At 53.0% G+C, this 20215-nt stretch overlaps 2 protein-coding genes across 2 annotated transcripts; both read left to right on the top strand.

Moving 5' to 3' along the window:
• The first annotated feature begins 1063 nt into the window (after positions 1–1063).
• LOC116238508 (E3 ubiquitin-protein ligase TRIM7-like) lies at positions 1064–6199 on the top strand. The gene is made up of 7 exons (XM_031608234.2): positions 1064–1507; positions 3175–3261; positions 3699–3929; positions 4080–4102; positions 4351–4466; positions 4639–4671; positions 5531–6199. The coding sequence occupies exons 1-7, from the start codon at positions 1088–1090 to the stop codon at positions 6040–6042; spliced, it is 1422 nt and encodes a 473-aa protein (XP_031464094.1). The 5' UTR covers positions 1064–1087; the 3' UTR covers positions 6043–6199.
• A 128-nt stretch (positions 6200–6327) lies between these two features.
• CDC25A (cell division cycle 25A) lies at positions 6328–19894 on the top strand. Its single transcript, XM_031608233.2, has 16 exons — positions 6328–7286; positions 9025–9110; positions 11297–11351; positions 12012–12047; positions 12190–12226; positions 12589–12690; positions 13502–13618; positions 14266–14400; positions 15020–15094; positions 16099–16251; positions 16538–16630; positions 16973–17035; positions 17132–17230; positions 17765–17895; positions 17995–18106; positions 19395–19894. Exons 1-16 carry the CDS (start codon positions 7144–7146, stop codon positions 19533–19535), a joined length of 1578 nt encoding a protein of 525 aa, XP_031464093.2. The 5' UTR covers positions 6328–7143; the 3' UTR covers positions 19536–19894.
• Positions 19895–20215: the final 321 nt, after the last annotated feature.

Here is a 20215-nt window from a genome sequence, read left to right as displayed (position 1 = left end):
CGCACACAAGTGCACATGTAGACAGAGGCACATGCGCATTTGCACACACACACACACACACTGACATCCATCCCCATGCCAACATGGACAGACATATGGACACACGGACATCCCTGTGCCCACACAAGGACATACCGATGCACACACACACTCATGTGGAGGCACACACAGATGTACACACACACACATGGACATGGACACACACGCACGTGCACATACATACACAGATGTGCACATATACACATGTGCAAACACACGTGCACATGCACACAGACGTACACACAGACATTCACACACATCTACACAGACACATGTACACACACATAGATAACTTACACATGCACACACACGTACACACACACTGCATACACATGCACACACACGTACACACACATGAATACACATGGATACACACACATGTACAAACACACATATGCACACACAGACGTGCACACACCCAGATGTACACAATGTACACACACACATGCACATATACACATGCACACATACATGTACACACATGCGTACACACACAAGTACACACCAGTACACACGTGTACAGACACTGTGCACACACATGTGCACACTTGTACACACGTGTACACACTTGTACATGCATGTACACACACATGTACACACACATACAATGTAGACGCACACACATATACATACACGTATGCAGACACACATGTACACACACACACATGTACACACACACACACACATGTACACACACACACACGCACACACAAATACACACACACACACACACACATGTACACACACACACACACACATGTACACACACACACACACACATGTACACACACACACGCACACGTACACACACACACACGTACACACACACACATGTACACACACACGCACACGCCCTCGCACAGCGCTCACGCATCGCCCGCCCAGCACACGGCCGCTCAGCAGCACGGAGCTCCGCCCGCCTCGCCCCGCAGGTCTGACGGCGGCCCCACGAGCCGAACCCCCGCGCCGCCCCACCTCCCACCCCCCCGCAAAGCCCCCCCCGTCCTTCCCTTCCCGCCCCGCCCCGCCCCGCCGTTCCGGCCCCGCCATGGCGCGGGCGCTGCGGTCGCTGGGCGAGCAGCTGCAGGCGGAGGCCACGTGCCCGCTGTGCCTGGAGCTGTTCTCCCGGCCCGTGCTCACCGCCTGCGGCCACAGCCTGTGCGCGGCCTGCGCCGGGCTGCTGCTGGGCTCCCCGCCGCGCCCCGCCGCCTGCCCGCAGTGCCGCGCCAGCGTCGAGCCCGGCTCGCTGCGGCCCAACTTCCCGCTGGGCGCCGTGGCCGAGCTGGCGGCCGCCCTGGAGGACGCGGCGGGGGAAGAAGCCAAGCGGCCGCGCTGCCCCGAGCACGGCGAGGCTTTCGAGCTCTTCTGCCTGAGCTGCTCGGAGGCGCTGTGCCCGCGGTGCCGCGAGGAGGGGCCGCACGGCGGGCATCGGGTCCGGCCGGCGGAGGAGGCAGCGAGGATAACGAGGGTAGGGGGTCGGGAAGGGGGTCTGGGGGGGCCGAGCCGGGCGCGGAGGTGCGGTGAGCCCGGCGGGGGGGCACGGGGCGGGCGTGGAGCCGGGGTACCTGAAGTGCGAGAGGCACGGGCTGGGGGCCCTCTAAGCGTGGGCCGAGCACGGAGCTGGACCCCCCCCCCATAGGCACAGGCTGGGGGTCCCCTGTAGGCACTGGCTGGGGTGTCATCCAAACTTGGAGCTGGGGTCCCTTCTGGGTACGGGACGTGGCTCAGGGTCCCCTCTGGGCACAGATTTGGGGTGTCTTTCAGGCATAAATATGGGCTCCATCTAAGCACAGGCCTGGATCCCAAGCACAGGTCAGGGTCCCCTCTAAGTACAGATCTGCGTCCCGTCTGGGCACAGGTTCTTGTCCCACTGGGCACAGACAGTGGGGCCCAATTCACGTACAGATCTAGATCCCCTCTCAGCACAGGTTGGGGTCTCTTCCAGGCATGGAGCTGGGGGTCCCATCTGGCACAGGGGATCATAATGGGGTCCCCTCTAAGATCTGATCTGCGGCCCCATCCAGGCAGAGATCTGGAATCCTATCTAGGCACAAATTTGAGTCCCCTCTGGGCACAGGTCAGGGTCCTTCTTGGGCATGGGTCGAGGTCCTCTCCATGTAGAAGCTGAGGTTCCCTCTGTGTGGGTTGGGGTTTCTGCCAGGCATGGAGCTGGGATCCCCCCTAGGCACAGGAGCACAGGTTGGGGTCCCCTCAAGGCACGGATTTGGTGTCCCTTTCAGGCACAAATATGGGTCCCATCTACGCACAGATTTGTGTACTCAGTGGGCACAGGTCAGGATTTGCTCTGGGCGCTGGCTGGGGTCCCCACTGGGCACAAGTTGAGATCTCTTCCAGGCATGGAGCTGGGGTCCCCTATGGGCATGAGTTAGGGTCCCCTCTGGGCACAGATTTTGGGTCCATTTCAGTTACAAATATGGATCCTACCTAGGCATAGCTCTGGGCTCCTGCTGGGCGTTGTCCTGGGGCTCTCTCTGGACATGTGTCTGAGTCTGTTCAAAGCAGAGATCTGGGGTCTCTCTCCACACGGCTGGAGGTTCCCCCTGGGCCCATCCCCAGCTGCTTGCTGGCTCCCAGCTGGCCCTGGGCTGTACTCCGTGGCCCTGCTGCCCTGCTGGGGCTAACAGTTCTCCTGCAGCTCCCACTGCCTCCTCACCTCCCCCAGTCTTGCTCACCCCTCTGCAGCCCCTGAGCTCCCCAGCGCCCCATATGTCAGTGAGGCACTTCTGTATCACTCCAGAGAATTTAGGAGCACATCTGAGACACAGCTCTGCTGTTGCTCCAAACCTCTTCCCACAGATCCCGCTTCCAACACCAAAAGTTGTTTTTTCCTAATTAAAAATACCCACAAACATCAGGGTTTCCACATGACGCTGTTCCAGACACAGCTTTGGCCAAAGCAGCTGCGTGCCAGGTGCTTTGCAGCCGTGCATGGTGTGCTCAGGGTGAGCTGGGGCTGGCACTGAGCTCAGCATTTCCCCTTGGGGTAAGCTCAGAAATACACCCCGCTCACCCCATGCTGCACAGCGGTGTTGTCCCCATAGGGTTGTTGGGTGTCACCATCTTGCAAACGTAATGCTCAGAGTGCAGGACTTGCTTTTTCCTTTTTTTTTCCAGGAGACACTCCAGAGCAATCTGGCATTTCTAGAGAAAGAGAAGGAAGAGTTTAATCCCGAAGGAGAAACCAGAAGTGACGTGCTGATGGTATGTGCCCTTCTCTGCCCTGCGCTCCCTGTCTGTTCACCCACCTCTTTGGGGGTGCAGCCCTTCTCCCCATTCATACTTCTTCTCCAGAACAACACTGCTGTTTTCTCTCTCCCACCCTGTCCATCCCATACCTCCTTCTATATGTCAGTCCCATATCTCCATCCATACATCCATCCCATGTCTCCTTCCAAGTGTCCATCCCATATATCCTTCCTTATGTCCATGCCATATCCTCTTCCATATGTCTGCCCCGTCCATCCTGCTCATCCATCCTGTATATTTTTCCACATACCCATCTCCTATGTCCTCCCATCTGTCCATCCCATATAACCTTCTGTACATCCACCCTTTTCCCCCCCAGACTCTGTCTCCTCGCTGTGATCCCCGTCCCCTCCCCACAGCAGATGGGGTGCTCAGGGCCGGGTGTCTCACAGGGGACGGTGGCCTCAGAGCAGCAGAAGCTTTGTGCTGCCTTTGAGCAGCTGCAGCAGTTTCTGAAGGAGCAGGAGGGCACACTGCTGGCCCAGCTCGATGAGGCACACGAGAGGCTCACTGAGCAGCACCAAGAGTACGTCTGCCGTGTTTCAGAGAGGAGAAAGCTGCTGGAGGAGCTGGTTGTGGAGATCCAGAAGAAACGTGACCAGCCGGCGGTTGAGTTCCTGATGGTGAGGCTGTGGTTGAGCTGAGGGATTTGGGTGACAAATCCCAGTGTCACCACTGCTCCCCATCACTGGGCTACATGCTGGAACTCAGCACCTGGGGGCTGCGCTGCTCCCCAGCGCTGTAAGCCCTGACTGATGCTTTCTCTCTCCCAGGATGTTGCTGGCATTCTGGACAGGTATGAACTGTGCAGAGCACTGGGCAGATGCTTGGGAACCTGCTGGATGCTGAGCAGCAGCTGCTAGGAGGAGGTGGTTTTGCCCCACTTAGTAGTTAGGACCTAAGTGTGATGGGGTTTCTGTGTCGGTGCCTGGGAGGCACTGACCCCAGCCAGGCCCTGGGGTGTTGGGTGACATCCGTCCCCTCGCTTGTGCCCGTTTCCCTCCTGGTTCTGGATGTGGGCTCCCTGCAGGCTGTCTCCCCCAGGTGCATGAAAGCAAAGCTCCCTGTCCCAGAGCCGGTCTCCCCAGAGCTGCAGAGGACAGTCAGCAACCTGTGCAAGACGAGCGAGCTGGTCCGGGCTGTGCTGGGTGACTTCAGAGGTAAAAAGTCAGCGAGCGATGTTGGATTGGCAGCCACGGTTCCAGTGGGCTCCGGGCTGAGGCAGCTCCTAGATGGGCACTGCCGGACTTGGGGCTGCAGGAGCTGGGGATGGGCTCTGCTTCTGACCCACACTTCCCAGAGCCCTCATGCATTTCCCTTTCCTTCCTGCAGTGAACCTGCTGAACAAGTTGGACACAGAAAGAGGTAAGTTTGCTCAAGCTGGTGGGACAAACAAGGGAAAAACATTCCTGAAATGTTTCCTTACCTCCTTGGGGCGGTGGTGGGTTCACAGCACATCTAAATGCAGTGGCCATATAAAGCTGGGCCTCTTGCTTTTGTCTGCTGTACAAACTCAGGTCAGCCCTGTGCCAGGAGCCACCCAGAGGTGCCCAACACCAAATGACAGCTGGGCTCGCTGGCTCTGAAGAACTTTCCATTCTTGTGCCATGATCTGGAGCACTTGTGGGCCTATGTACAACCTTGGCCAACTTTTAGGCACAGATTGGAAGAGCCTTGTGAGCAGTCCCAGCAGCATGGTGGGGTTTGTGGTTTTGATGTCCCAGTTTAAACCATTTGCAGCCTGGCTGCTCCCTGCCCTCTCAGCATTGGGGATGATGAGTCTCAGTTTCCCCTGCACTGCAGTCTGGGATATGAGGCTCCAGGGCTCAGTGGAGGGCCTGTGGTGGTGGCCCTGTGTGGTGACACCTCTTAGGCCCAGGGTGACGTTCCATGTGGTCACACAGCTCTGCTCCCCAGAGCAGGGTTAGGAGCAGCAGAGCTCACCATCACAGCAGCCAGACCTGCCTGGCCTCAGCACTGCCTTGCAGCCTTCCTCTGGGAAGCAGAGCAGCTCTGTTCCTCTTGTGGGACTGATGGGGAGAACAGCAGGTGCTTTGTGCCCCATGTCTGTGCCCACTGAGGAAGCTGTGCATACTGCATTTCTGGTGGGTCGTAGTTACATGCTGTGCTTGTAGGACCTGTCCCAGCCCAATGGATGAGGAAGGAAAGGTGCTGGCTGGCTTCTCAGCAGGCAGCAGGCTGATCCTTCTCTGTTGTGCATTAGTGAAAGTGTTGCTGGACCTCGAGACAGCAAGCCCATACCTGACCATCTCAAGTGACTGCAGAACCCTGCAGATGGCAGAAGGAATGCAGGACCTCCCTGACACTCCCAAGAGGTTTACTGGCACCGCCAGCGTGCTGGGATCTGAGGGCTTCACAGCTGGGAGGCACTACTGGGAGCTGGAGGTTGGGGATGGGAATAACTGGGCTGTGGGGGTGGCCCTGGAGTCTGTGCAGAGGAAGGAGCCACTCATGGTGGCCATGGAGAAGATTTGGGCCCTGCGGATGGACTGGGACCGCAACTACACAGTGCTGACCATGCCGCCCGCCCCGCTGAGCCTGGAGGAAGAACCACGGCGTATCAGGGTCCATCTGGACTATGAGGCTGGGCTAGTAACCTTCTACAACACTGACAACATGCGACAGATCCTGCAGTTCAAAGTCTCCTTCAGCGAGAAGGTCTTCCCCTACTTCTGGCTCTGGCTGCCAGGAACCTACATCAAGCTGTGCTCCTGATGGAGTCGGTCACCTCCTGCTCCCCTGCCCGTGTCCTGGGCTGATGAGCATGGGGATGGCACGGCATCACTGCAAACTCACTGCACCTCTGCCCTGGTCGTTGCTGCACCTCCTCCTGCTGAGTCCTTTGGAGCATTAAAATCATAGAACTGTAGAATCCCTGAATTGATTGATTTGGAAGGGATGTGTAAAGGCCTGGTCCAAATCCCTGCAGTGCACAGGGACACCCACGGCTCCGTCAGTGCTCACAGCCCATCCGTCTGTGTGTGTCTGTGGGATGGGGCACCACAGCTCTCAGTGCAGCGCCTCGCCGCCCTCAGTGTATGAACTTCCTACATCCACAGAAATCTCCCCTCTTTTAGTTCGCAGCCGTTTCCCTTCATGCCATCCCGCAGGCCGTGCAGCAGAGCCCGTCCTGTTCCTTCTTACACCGCTGCCGGGCTGCCCGTGTCCCAGTGCCGCCATGCTGTCCTCCGGTGTGCGCGCGGCGCGGTGTCCCGGGGCGGTTTGCGCCGTTCGTCTCTCACGTCTCGGCGGCTCTGCACCTTTGTGCCCCGCCGCCATCTTCCTGCGGGCGGTGCTCGCTGACCGCTTTCACAAGGATCTCTGTGGGCCAGAAATGACACGGGAGGAGCTCTTTGGCTCACCAAGGCCCGGTTTTTGCCTGATTTTGTGCGAGTTTTTCCTCATCTTTCCTTTTTTTTTTTTTTTACCCCTTCGGGCCGAGTGGGGGTGAGGGAGGCGGGCTTCTGAGGCAGGACTACATTTCCCAGCGTGCACCGGCGAGGCGGGCTACGCGTTCTCTTGCGGTTGCACGCCGGGAAATGCAGTTCCGCAGCCAGGTCAGTGGGGTAACCTCTTCCTATTGGACAGAGCCTGCCAATCAATGACGAGTTGGCTCCTCCCTCCTCTCCGATTGGTCAGAGGAGGGGAGAGCTGAAGAGAAAAGCCCTCCCCCTCCCCGCGCCGCTCCGAGGCGGCTTCTGATTGGCGGAGAGGCGGTTTGGCGCCAGCGACGGGTGGCGGCCGGGGTCAAAGCGGCGCGGGCGGCGCTGACAGGAGGACGGCGGCGCTCGGTTCGCTTCGGCGCAGCTCGGCCCCATGGATCCCGCACCGGCCGCCTCCCGCCGCCGCCTCCCGCACCTCTCTCCGGCTTCCCCCGCCGCCGTGGTCAAGTCTCTGTTTCCCGCCGAGCTCTCGCCGGTCTCAGATCTTCGCCTCACCATGGAGCAGCTGGGACACGGGTCAGTCCGAGCCCACCGCGGCCCTCTTTTACCCCCTTAACCGGCGCCTCCTGGGCCTCCCCTTCTCCCCTCGGCCCCGGAACGAAGCCTGCGGGGTTTCTCTCCCCCCCTTACAGCAGCGAGGCCGGCAGGGCCTTCCCATCGCAGCCCCGGCCTGGGGGCTCCTCACGCTTCAGTGCTCCCCAACCCCCGGGCAGAAAGGAGCTCTTCCTCCCTGCCCCTCGAGTAACGCGTGAAGAACCCCGTATTCCCGCCCCCTCAACTCCCTCCCCAACGACGCCTTGAGGCCCCATTTCTCCCCCTCCAATCTGAGCCCTCCAGGACTTCTTCAGTCCCTAAAGCCGCGGCCCGGGGTCTCCCCGCTCCCCCCGTACCCCTTTACGGAGCCTTTGATGAGCCTTTCCCCACCCCTTTTTTCCCCATCCAAACCGAGGCTTCCAGGATCTCAGCAACCCCCAAACCGAGGCCTGGAGATCCCTCACCCCAACCACGGGGCAGTTCTTTCCGTGCCGCCCCCCCACCCTCAAAACGATGCCCCGCTCCTCCCTGCCCTCCTCCCAGCCCTACCGTGTCTCTCCTTCCCCCTGCTGCTCACATCACCCCTCGCCCCCCTCCCTTCCCTCCCGCCCTGCTCTCCTGCCCGCACATGGTGCCGGCCTGTTCCCACGTCCCCACGTGCCACCATCTTCCCTCACTCTGCTCTGGGCGTCTCATTTCATCCCACTCCGTGGGTGCTTTTCCTGCTCTACAGTTTGCTCCCTTCTTCTCTGCAGTATGGCTCCCTTCTCACTCTGACCTCCTGTTCAGTCCTGAATGCCCTGCTGGTATTTCTCCTTTGCTGCTTGCTTTTAGATGGTTCTTATTTCTGTATTCAGCCCTGTGATCCTTCCCGCCTTCAGATTCCAGGGATTCCTGTTAATGAGTCCCACTGGGCCTTTCCCTGTTGGAGGTTCTGCCCCTGGCTTTGTACCCCCACCTTGTGCCCTGCTTCATCTTTTGAGTTAATCAATATGTTAAGAGCAGCCTCATTTGGTAACTTTTCCCTCATTTAAAGGTGATGTAGAGGAATGCTCTGCATGATGTATTTCCTGCACCAGGGCTGCCCACGTGTGTTAGGAGTGTGTGCCCACAGTGCTCCTGTGCCCAGGAAGTGGAGGGGGCTGCAGCCACTTGAGGTTGGGTGGGCAGGAAAGGGCTTGGGCTCAAGCTTGAGCTTTAACAACTTCTCTGCTTAAAAAAAAAAAAAATAATAATAAAAAAAAATCCCTAAAGCCAAAGCAGCCCAAATCCCCCAGTTCTCAAACTCAAAGCTCATTTTTATATGCAAAACAATCATGAAATCAGTGCTGGAGAGGAGGTTACAGTCCTGGGAGAGATAATAGGCTGCTGATAGGGGTGTTCCCAGAGAACAGTTTGGGAGGTGCTGCTGTGCCTCCAGGCACCAATATCACACTCCACAAAGTGGTTTTCATACTGAACTTCTATTGCAAGCTGTTGTCTTGTTGTATTAAATCCTGCATTTGTGAAGGCACAAGAGCATGAGAGGCTCTGAAACAGTCACAGAGGAGAAAAAAAAAAGCCAACACAAAACCTCCTGGTTTGTGTGTTGTGCAAAAGGTTTGGTGGTGTGGTGCAAGGTGACTGAAAGGGCCCTCAGTCCTGTACTGTATGTCTGCTTTCTTGTGCTCCTATTTTGTATTTCTCACTTAAAAGACATTTAAAATTCCTTCTTTTACAGTCAGCGTGAAAATACTGAACAAGACCTGGGAAACAAGAGTGGCAATGGTTTGCAAAGAACTGTGTCCTCAGAATCAACAGATTCAGGTATGGTGTTCTCAGTAAATAATAAGTAAGGGATGAAAAGCACTGCATTCTTATTCTTCTTACAGCTTTGAATACAGAAATAGTACTGCCTTTGGTCCCTGCAGCCATTTCTCACCATCACACTTATGGAGGAAGGCAAGCTTGTCTGCTGAGCAACAGAAATCTCCTGCAGCCCATATTTTGGGTTGTTTTCTCTTCTAATTGTCTTAGACTGTTTGCAGTGGGGTTAGCATGGAGGAAAAACTGGTTCTGGCTCCAAAGGGGGCATGGCAGAGAGAGCATTTCTTTTTGCTTCTTATCACAGAATGCCTTGGGTTGGAAGGGACCTCAAGGATCACGAAGCTCCAACCCCCCACCAATGCAGGGCCACCAACCTCCACATTTCACAGCAGCCCAGGCTGCCCAGGGCCCCATCCAGCCTGGCCTTGAACACCTCCAGGGATGGACGGGGCATCCACAGCCTCTCTGGGCAGCTGTTCCAGCACCTCACCACTCTCACAGCAAACAACTTCCCCCTCACATCCAACTGAAATCTGCCCTCCCTCAGCTTCCAACCATTTCCCCTTGTCCTGCTGTTATCTCCCCTTCCCAAGAGCTGACTCCCCTCCTGTCTGTAGGCTCCCTTGAGGTGCTGAAGGCTGCAATGATTCACCCCACAGCCTTCTGTTCTCCATGCTGAACAAGCCCAGCTCCCTCAGCCTGTCTTTGTAGTGGAGGTGCTGCAGCCCCTGATCATCTTTGTGGCTCCTCTGGACCCTCTCCAAAAGCTCCCTGTCTTTCTTGTACTGGGGCCCCAGACCTGGATGCAGTGCTGCAGTGTGAGCCTTATGAGGGCAGAGCAGAGAGGGACAATCACCTGCCTGTCCCTGCTGGCCACCCCTCTGCTGATGGAATAATGAATACTCTTAGGATAACTGTTAGATATGGCTGCTGACCTATCTTGCTTTGTGCTCCAGCACTGACTGGAGAGACAAACTCCTTTGTGTCAGTGCTGTTTGCTGGTGCCTCGATGCTGTGCGCCGTACACAGCAGTAGGTCTGCACCTTATTGGGAGTGGGTCAGCCCTTGCAGAAGAGCTGGCTGAGGATGAGTGCTGTTGAAGATAGCTGAGGCAGGCTGCCCTAGTGAGCTGGTGCTGCCTTGTGAGTGCTCATGGCTGTGTACTGGAGCTGTGGTCTGGAAGCTGAGGTAATGTTCTGCTGTTTGCTGTTGGGACACAGCACATATCTGCCTTCAGCTCAGTGTGGGTCCAGGTTGAGTCCCTCCCCTTTGGAGGGTGATAACTCTGAGGTGTTGGTCTGTGGTTTCTCTCTTTAAACCCAAACTCTGCTATACTGCTGCATGCTCACATGGAGGCTACCAAGCAGGGTTTCTCTTGTGGCTTGGGTTTTGTCTGTGGCTTTCTGCCTGTGTGTGCTGATGTCACTCTCAGGCTGGGGAGCTGTTGTAGTACTGATGCTTGTTGAGAAGTTCTCTTTATTTTTTTCTTCAGATGAAGTGGCTTTTATCAGTGGAAATAAAATAAGGTATTACCCTGTGACTTGTAGAATAGGGAGAGCTTTTGATACGTCACTGTCTGTCTCACTGATGGAAATCAGTGCTTCCACCTGAGTTTCTGCACCAGATTCTCTGTGTAGTACTTCAGCCTTCAAAGGAAGCACTAAAAAGCAAGTGCAGCTGGCTGGCTACAGGGAGATAAGGAACTGAACTGGCTGCATCTCTGCTGCTTGGCTCTCTTCTCTTCTTCCTGTCTCCTTAGCAGATCTACTTAGGATTAAGGTCCGTGCTGTGCTGAGTGCCTGTCGTGTTACTCAGGTTAGTTCTGTGTTGGTTCAGATCACAGAGGCTGAAGGAGCAACAAGTCTCATCCTGATGGAACAGAGCGTTCTGCTGAGCTGTGGGGCTGTCACTGGGGCTTGTGCATGCTAGCAGAGCACAAGGTCTCCTCAGGTCTGTTTCAGCAGGTTTTGTATCTGGCAGTGTTTAGAAGCTGCTGTGCAGCGGTGATGTTCTGCTCGTGTTGTGCATGGAGTGCTTGCCTTTATTTCAGTGTGCTGCTGTGTGCAAAGGACAGCTTTCAATGTCAGTTTCAGTCTGAGCACAGCACCTTTTGGTGCTGTGCCCAGTGCTTTGCATTCCCAACGGACTGAGCCAGGACTCACTATGAAATGCTGTCTGTTCTGCAGGTTGTGCCTTGGATTCTCCTGGCACTCCGACCCCCAGCGACATCAGAGAGGAAACGTACGTAAGCAGATGCTCAGCCTGACCTCTGCAGTCTCACACTGCACTGTTAACACATGTAGGCTGATGAGAGGCTTGACAGGGCTCCTCCTTTGCTGGCACGTGTGTAGGGGCTCTTATTTTACCCTTCTAGAAGGGTGTGCTCCCACAATCTGCAAGTGCAGGTGCTGCCTTGCTGTGCTGTCTGTCCCCAGTGCTTGCAGGTCAGTGAGCTGTGGCAGCCTGCAGTGTGTGTAAGCTGCAGCTTGCTCTCAGTGCTTAACTGTAAGCTTTTGCTTGGGTATGTCTTAACTGATTCCATGCAATTGCTTTTAGCATTGAATTTGTCCCTCTTGATTAGATTTAAATAAACACATTTCCTAATCTTTTATCCTGGGGGTGGGGGACAGATGCCTTTGGTCCTCAATTTCCCCAGCTTTTCTCTTTGCACTGGCTTCATGTCTAATCAGTGCTGGAAGTCCTTTGAGGAAAGGAGGGAGAGTGGGATTCCAGCAAGAGCTTTAAAAAACAGGGTGGGATAAGCTGGCCATAAATACCTTTTGAGAAGGACAGTGTTATCAGGAAGCATCTGGCTTCTGTTTAGCTCTGTGACTTTAAATACAAGGTTGATTTTTGAGTGTGTTATCCTTTGTTGTTAACTGTGGGGCATTTCTCTTTCAGATTTGAGAAGGCAATTCTTGCATCTAGCAGACTGAAGTAAGTATTTTTCTGTCTAACTTCCAGTCACTGCTATGGATTTGCCTCCAGCTTTATATCTCTATGGAAACAGGGAATGTTACTCTCATTACTGTCTTTCAAAAGGAAATGTTGGAAATAAATGTGTTCTTTCTCATTGTAGCCTTCGACTGCCTCTCAGAAGAATACATTCGCTGCCGGTAAGTGAGGGTAGTACTGACCTTGCATAAATGTTAAAGGGTTTACTGTGTTAACTGTTTTTAGTTGGGAACCTCCCACATCTTGTTAATTTATGCTCTTCAAGAACAGCTGTTGTGGTAGTTGATTGGGAACTGAAAGCTGTGGCTTATAAACTTGAAATCTAGTTTGTTTGTTGGCTGTAGGATTTCACCTATGTAGCTTTGTCTGTTGCTAATGCAGCTAAAACCCCTGCACACAGCCTGCACTCACTTGCAAACGAAGGCCTCACAGTGTTGTTAATGTCCCTCTTGTGCTTAAGATGTACTTGTGCAGAGGCTGCACTGGATGATGCTTAACTGGCACTTCTGTCTGAATTGTGTAGCAAAGACTCCTGGGCTCCAGTCCTGCTCTGAAGAGAAGCCATTCGGATTCCATGGATTGTAATGCTTTTCAGCTCCTAGAACAGAATGAGAATAAGGAGAATGTGAGTATTGCATGTTGTCTCAGGAGATGGTGTGGTGTGAGAGGTGGTGCTGAGGAAGCTGAATCAGCACTCCTTCATGGGCAGACATGGTGGGAGCCACCAGCCAGACTGCAGCTCAGACATCATAAAGCTTTGTGCAGCTCAGCTTAGAGAAAATTGCAGCAAAATGTGACAACACTGATTACAGTGACTGCAAACTGATGGTAGGTTGATAACAAGGAGGGAGACTTTAATTGTACAGCTTCTTCCTCCTTGCTGTAGCACCTGGCTCCTCTTGGTCTATGGCAAGGCAAAAAGTTTCCATAATGCTGACCTTGGGTATCTGTGAGGGGTGCCTCCAGGAGGCTGCCTAGATCTCCATACCTTCTTTCATCCCTGATGTGAGGAGCCCTGGTTCCTCAGCAGCACAGCTGTGCCTTTATCTTTGTGCTCTGGGAGGCCTTGCTGCTGGCAGTGCTGTGTGCAGGGTGCTGACAGGCACCATCACCCAGCAGCCGGCGATGTTCTGCTGAGCAGGCTGCAGCTGTAGCTGCCTTACCATGGCTTCTTTAGCAGAGAACTCGACCAACAAAAGAAAACCAAAATGCCTTGAGCCTGCAGATAATGAGATGAGAACTTGGTTGTGTTAGGTGAATCACTGAATGTTTTCAAAGCAAAGATGTTACAACACACTCAGACTATTCCTGTTTGGCAGCAGGGAACTTGAATTCAAAACATCAGGTAGCTTAAATGGGGGAGAAAGGAGGTACAAAGGTCCTGGCAGCGTGCACAGTTCATTATTTTGGTAAACCAATCACTTTTCTCTCTTCAGGAATCATTTGAGTTTAAGAAGCCAGCCAAGCCAGCTTCTCGGAGTTCTGTACACATCCACTCCCACGATGGGAAAAGTGTTCTTGGCCAAAGGCAGAACTCAGCCCTGGCTCAGGGAGTAAGTACCTCAGTGGTCTTGGTAGTAATTCTTCTATCCTCTGCATACCTGCTGGGAGGAGGAAAAACTGTGTCATGGCTCTTTTTGGGACAGTGCTGTTAATATCATCACTATTCATGTGCCCAATAGGCAGCTTATCTGTCTGTGAACAGATGTGAAAATCTGTTTTGTTTGGCTAATGAGTCTGAGACACTGGGCAGTACTGAGTTGTGGCTGTGTTGCAGAACATCCAGTGAGTGTGGATATCAGTGCAGAGTAGGTGCAGTTGGATCCTTGCACAGAAACAGAGCCTGGGGGGCAAGTCCTGTCTATACTCGTTGAATGTGGTAGTGCTTCATCTTGGTACTCCTGACCTTGTGTTTATTGAGTGCAGAGTTTAGTATTAGTTCCTGTTCCTCTGCCATCATCTGTTTCTCTCCTTCATACCTTCACTATCTGGTGTTTCCAAGACAGGGGCTCTATTGATTAACCAGGCTAATGGACCAAATAAAGTATGGGGGCTTGGTTTGGGGTTTGCTCAGGTCAGTGCATTCAAGGTGCTGGATTAACCACTATGTTAATCACCACAGTGAGATGGCACTGTTTCTGTCTGCAGCATCCTGCTGTAAAGAGGAGGAATGTTGTTAAAACTAAATGTTTTGTCTCAGTTTCCCACTCAAGAAATGTCCACTGGTGAACTAGAAAACTACAGGCCAGCTTTCCCGCAGCAGCCTTCTCTGACTTCCTCTGAAAGCGAAGATGATGATGGATTCCTGGAGCTCTTAGACGAGCAAGATCTGAAAGTAGGTACAAAAGAAGTGTGATGCTCTTCTAAAATCAGCTCTGTATGATGTGGAGCCTGCAGCACATGCATGTTCTGGTGGTAATTCAGACTGCAAGTAGGCAGGCATGAGAGATTCCTGAAAGACTCAGTTATGTTTCTCAACTCTTCCACTGTAGCGTCTCTGTTTTTGTGCTGTTCCCTAGTGCAGATAATGGGATTTGCTTGGTGTGTGAACAGCAGTTAGAGAGGTATTGCTGCTGTTCCTACTGGTATTTGAATTGTGAAGCTATAGAGGATGATTGGAAGAGTTGGTGTTTTCTTTAGAAACTCTCTGAGGGAGCTGAAGGTAATATTTGCTTTCAGATCACTTAAACAGAAGTCCAGTTCCTACTGAACTCGACATGCTTAAGGCTTTGGAAGGGCATCGTTTTTAATCAATGAATGAATTGATTTAACTTATCCTTTCCAATGTGGCTCAGCTCATCACTCAGTGAAATAACAGCCAGTAATGGAGTTCTTAAAACTGCTCAGGCAGCTGAATGCAGCTGTAAAGTTTGCCCAAGCTTACAGGAGCTTCAGGTATTTACAGTGTCTGTCAGCAGGGAAGCAGATGAGAGTGAACTTTCTTTGTTTCTCAGAATGATGAGGAGATGCCATCTGACGTGGCGAGCCTCTGGACTGCGCCGCTGGTCAGCAGGAGGCCGGACAGTCGGGTGAGTGCTGTCCTCGTGGCTGTCTGCACGTGTGGTGGTGGTGGCTCTGATCCTGTACCCTCAATCACAAAACAGGGCAGTGTAAGACCCCTGCAGGATTGTGTTACTGTTAAGCCTGCTGCCTGGGAGGTTGTGTCAGTGTAGGACAGTGCTCACAGTGGGTATGTATCCACGTTAACTTGCTTCTTACAGACACACTTATAAATGGGAGGAGATCTTGGCTTCCCTTATCAGATACTGATGTATCTTGAATACAGCTCTCACAGCCTTACCTGGGATGCCTGTAGCCCAGGCTTCAGATAATAGGCTGTAAGGGCAATGCAGGCTCCAACAGGAGGCTCAGAATCTGCTGGTAGATGGTCTGCTGGTTGATACAAAGCATTCTGCCAGCACATCACACTGTGCTCTGAGCTCGCCTGTCCTCACAGCCAGAAACAAGTGTTAGTGGGAATGTAAGCCCCCAGTGTAGGTGATCCTGAGCTGTTGCTGTGCTGTGACAGCACCTTAGATGAGCCAAACTTTACTGCAGTCATATTATCGTATCATATCATATAGAATGGCTTGGGTTGGAAGGGACCTCCAGGATCACGAAGCTCCAACCCCCCACCAATGCAGGGCCACCCGCCTACACGTTTCACAGCAGCCCAGGCTGCCCAGGGCCCCATCCAACCTGGCCTTGAACACCTCAGGGATGGACGGGGCATCCACAGCCTCTCTGGGCAGCTGTTCCAGCACCTCACCACTCTCACAGCAAACAACTTCCCCCTGACATCCAACCTCAATCTGCCCTCCTTCATCTTCAAACCATTTCCCCTTGTCCTGCTATCATCATATCATAGAATGACTTGAGTTGGAAGGAACCCCAAGGATCATCAAGCTTTCACCCCTCTGCTGCAGGCAGGGCTGCCAGCATTTGATGCTAGACCGGGTAGTCTTGAAATCTGAGGCTTGCTTAGTTCCTAGTCTTGATCTTTGCTGGACTTTTTCACTGTCTCTTCCCACAGGCCAGGCGATGCCGCCTCTTTGGCTCTTCGTCTCTGCCCAGCGTTGTAGGCAGAACCACCCAGAAAAGAATGGAGAGGTCCCAAGAGGAGAGTTCTCCAGGGAAAAGCAAGAAGAGGAAAAGCCTGCCTGGAGCACAGTCTGAAGACTCAGCGGTTGGTGGCTTGGTGTTGTGCTGGAGAATTGATTAGAGCTCAGATAGAGGGGTCTCATTTGTGAAGGTCATTGAGGGTGAGCTTAGTGGGGGGAGTGCTGGTCTAACAGTGTGGTGTGGGGCTGATGGAGGTGGTGCAGTAGCTGTGTGTTCTGAAGCCCTGTATTGATTCTAAAGGGAAGCTGTGCATTAGGCTGTCAGTAAATGCTGACTCTTCTCTTACCTTATGGGGAAAGGGTCTCATACCATCAGTGTTTGGCACTCATCTCTAACCTGTCTTCTTCTAGAGCACAAAAATAGTAAAGACACAATCCTCTGCAGCAGAAATCGAGAGCATTTTGGCCAGTGACCAGAGGGACCTTATTGGTGACTTCTCAAAGGTAATTACATGATTTGGTTTAATGGCCTCTTTTAGAGAGACGGTAGGAACCAACCCCAAGTGAAGCGCTTCCCTTCTTCGCAGTACATCCCCAGTCACTGGTGAAGGCTGCCAGTGAGAATGGTACTCTGATAGATCAGTGCTGAAGTGACTTCTACAAGATCTTCAGTGTAGGAGACAAAAGCTGTGTCCCTGAACCTTGGGGTTTTCTGGAGTTTTAAATGTTATGCTTAGCTCAAGAGATCCTTGTCAATGCAGTGTGTGTTCTGAAGCTGACTGCTGCACTGCTGAGCGTGTGGCTCCTGGCTGGAATGTTCTCTGCTAAATGCTATCTGTTTTCTAGGGTTATTTGTTCCACACTGTTGACGGGAAGCATCAAGATTTAAAATACATTGACTCAGAAATGGTATGTGCTCTGGGGACAGCGAGACATTCTTTACTTAAATAGTTTTAAAAGCCTTCAAAACAATTAAAATGCTTTTTTTTTTTTTTTTTTTTGCAGATTGTGTCTGTCCTGACTGGGAAGTTTGCAAGCTTCATTAAGCAGTGTGTGATCATCGACTGCCGCTATCCGTACGAGTACGAAGGAGGACACATCAAGGTATGCTGTGGTAGTGGGAGAGCAAGGCAGAGCTGTGTGGAACAGCAGCCCTGGGCTCTCATTGTGCCTTTGTGCAGTTTGGGTCTGCACACACATTTGCTTTGTGGAATGGCTGCTCTGTAAGGGGGGGAACTGCTTCCCTTCTCCTTCTGCAGAGGAGGAGATAAGTGGGCAGGCAGCTCCAGGGGAGGGTGTGTGACCTGCAGTGCTCAGCATCCTCATCTCTGAGGTACTGAGAGGAGTATTTCACTTCATTTAAACCACTTCTGCTACAGAATGAGTGGCTGTGGAGGGTGTTCTTAAAGCTTGTTGCTCAGTAAGCTTGCTGCCTCTCTCCAATACAAGGAGTGAAATCCAACTGGACACCTCCAGCTGCTGATGGGGCCCTCTGAAATGGGAGGCAGTGCAGCACTGGGCTGTGCGCGGTGTCTGATTGGGTTTGAGGCTTTGTCCCCAGTATCAAGCAGAGGGTTGGCAGGAGTGGGATGGCACTCATTGCTTACTGTGTGCCCTGGGGTGTGGCTGCCTTCACAGGGTGCTGTAAACCTCCACATGGAGGAGGATGTGGAAGATTTCCTGCTTAAGAACCCCATCCCTCCCTCAAAGAACAAACGGGTGATCGTCGTCTTCCACTGCGAGTTCTCCTCGGAGCGGGGGCCCAGGATGTGAGTTACCCACACACCCCCGTGAGAGCTGTGGAGGGCAGGGGAGGCACTGCTCTCCTTGTTCTTAATGCCATCTTTAACACGGGGTCTCATCTGCAGGTGCCGCTTTGTGAGGGAGCGGGACAGGCTGGGGAATGAGTATCCCAACCTGCATTACCCAGAGCTGTATGTCCTCAAGGGGGGGTACAGGGACTTCTTCCTGCGGTGCCGGGTAAGTAACACTCCCTGAAACTCCACATTTCTGCTCTCACAATAGCCAAAACTCAAATCAGACTTCTCTGTGGAGCAGAGAGTGTTTTTCCTCGGGTATTTTTCTTTCTGCTGTTTCACAGCACAGCCCTGCACTGAGAGCAGTCAGAACTTGGCAGCAACAGTGCCCTCATTTCTCTAAACTGATTCCATACCGCAGAACTGCCTTGCTGCCATGGCTGGGAGGCTTTTCCTCTTGTCTCTAGAGTAAGATCTGAAACTGTTTTGTCTTTCTGCAGCTAGTAGGAGTTCAAAATATTACACAGAGAAGGAGTTTAAGACTTTTCTCTTAGTCTTTGCAATCTAGGTGGAGAGACCTGGCAGTAATTGCTGCATGACACATAGAAACCTCAAGACTTCTGCTGTACTAAAAAGCAAAATCAGAAAACTTGAGTTCTGAGTTTCCAACCTGTCCTTCCAAAGAGGAGACCAATAAGAGCCTGGCAGCTCTTCCCATCATGGTGTTTCTCATTGTGCTTCTGCAGCACTTCAGTCACTGTATGCCATTTCTCCCTGTCTGGTGCTACGAACCATGGCCTGCCTCTCACTTCAGTCCCTCCCAGGGCCTCACACTTTGGATCTCTTTGGTTACTGCTCTGCTTTGAGAACTGCTGCAGTTCCAAGCAGATGTGAGATGCTCAGCCTTCCTGCATCCGTGTTTCTGGGGCAGGGCAGTGCTGTGTGCTGCTCCCCATGTTTGCCACCTGTGATATCCCAGCATTTGGGTTGCTGCTGTTCACAGTGGTGGGTACTGCTGTGTTTTTGGCCCTGTGTGGCTGTGGGTGCCCCAGGATTGTTCTGGCTCTGGGCTGGAGGGCCTCGAGGTGGCAGCATGGAACAGCTGATGGCAGTGTTCCATGTGCTGCTCTGTGAGATGGGGGCTGGCTGAGCCGGAGGAGAAGCAAGTGTTTTCCAAATCTGTGTTACTTCAGAGTGAATGCTGAATATGTTTTGCTTGCTTGTGCTGTATATTGAAGTCTGCTAAAAAACTTGGGGTGAGAGCTCTGTCTGCGGGGCCAAAAGTCCTTTGTTCAGTAGCTCTCGCTTCAGAAGTAGCTGTAATCTGAAGGTCACTTGGCCTTGCTCATCAATATCTGATGTGTGGCTGCAGCTCAGTCGGGCTCCTGTGTGGTTTGTTCTGGTGGCAGTGGTGTGAGCAGCTGCTGCCGGGCTCTGCTGGCTGTGCTCAGAGCCCGCTGCCCTGTGACACAGTAAAATGAAACCAGAAATGAACCCATTTCTTCCCCCAGAGTTTCTGTGAGCCCCAGAGCTACCGGCCCATGCACCACGAGGACTTTAAAGAAGACTTGAAAAGATTTCGCACCAAGAGCCGAACCTGGGCCGGCGAGAGGAGCAAACGGGAGCTGTACAGTCGCTTGAAGAAACTCTGAGGGCCAAAAAAGTGAACAAAGACTGCACCCCATGGCGGGGGGGAAAGCTGCAGCCTGCTCCTGCTGGTGGTTATCTGGTGTTTGCTCTCCTCAACTCTTGTCCTATTGGGAATGCTGCGGTCACCACTGGAACTGAGCAACCTGGGTGCTGGCTGGGAGCTGGCTTTGGGGCAGGGTGCTGCTCCGTGGGAACGACTTTGCACATCACCACATCCCTCAACTCGTGGAGGAGGCTGCGGTGCCGTGTGTGTGGGGCATGGCTGGTGTGAGCAGTGAGGGTCTTTTAGTGCTGGTAGCTTTTAAATGCCTTGTTTTAATTTAAATACAGTCCACCGAAGCTTAACGGTGCTGCAGTTGAATCATCTGGGTTGTGCTGGAGGTTTGGTTCTGCTGTGGGGGGTGGGGGTGGGGTTCATTCTTTCTCTCAGCTTTGATTGTTTTGGTGAGGTGAGGAACTGGGGCTTTCTTTACAGGTGGGGCTTCCATGTGGCTGAGCTCCCACATGATGCTGTAGGAGCCCTCCAGACAAAACCCTGTGGGAAATGGTGTCTTTTGTGTCGATATCATGTTCTCCTCGTTTACTGAATTGCTTTATTTCATAACAATTTGAATGTAGCTGCTGCTCTGAGGACGGTGGTGCTTCAGAGTGGGCAGTTTCTGGGACCTGATGTTGGTTCTGA

This window comes from Phasianus colchicus, chromosome 6 (genome assembly GCF_987193195.1).
Source record: "Phasianus colchicus chromosome 6, bPhaCol1.hap1.1, whole genome shotgun sequence".
NCBI lineage: Eukaryota > Metazoa > Chordata > Aves > Galliformes > Phasianidae > Phasianus > Phasianus colchicus.
This window is presented reverse-complemented; position numbering and strand designations above follow the sequence as displayed.

Coding starts and splice junctions, on each gene's coding strand:
- LOC116238508 (XM_031608234.2), top strand. CDS start 1,088: ATGGCGCGGGCGCTGCGGTCGCTGGGCGAGCAGCTGCAGGCGGAGGCC. Junction 4,103..4,350: donor GTTGCTGGCATTCTGGACAG/GTATGAACTGTG, acceptor TGTCTCCCCCAG/GTGCATGAAAGCAAAGCTCC. Junction 4,672..5,530: donor CAAGTTGGACACAGAAAGAG/GTAAGTTTGCTC, acceptor GTTGTGCATTAG/TGAAAGTGTTGCTGGACCTC.
- CDC25A (XM_031608233.2), top strand. CDS start 7,144: ATGGATCCCGCACCGGCCGCCTCCCGCCGCCGCCTCCCGCACCTCTCT. Junction 17,036..17,131: donor AATACATTGACTCAGAAATG/GTATGTGCTCTG, acceptor TTTTTTTTGCAG/ATTGTGTCTGTCCTGACTGG. Junction 17,896..17,994: donor TCGGAGCGGGGGCCCAGGAT/GTGAGTTACCCA, acceptor TCTCATCTGCAG/GTGCCGCTTTGTGAGGGAGC.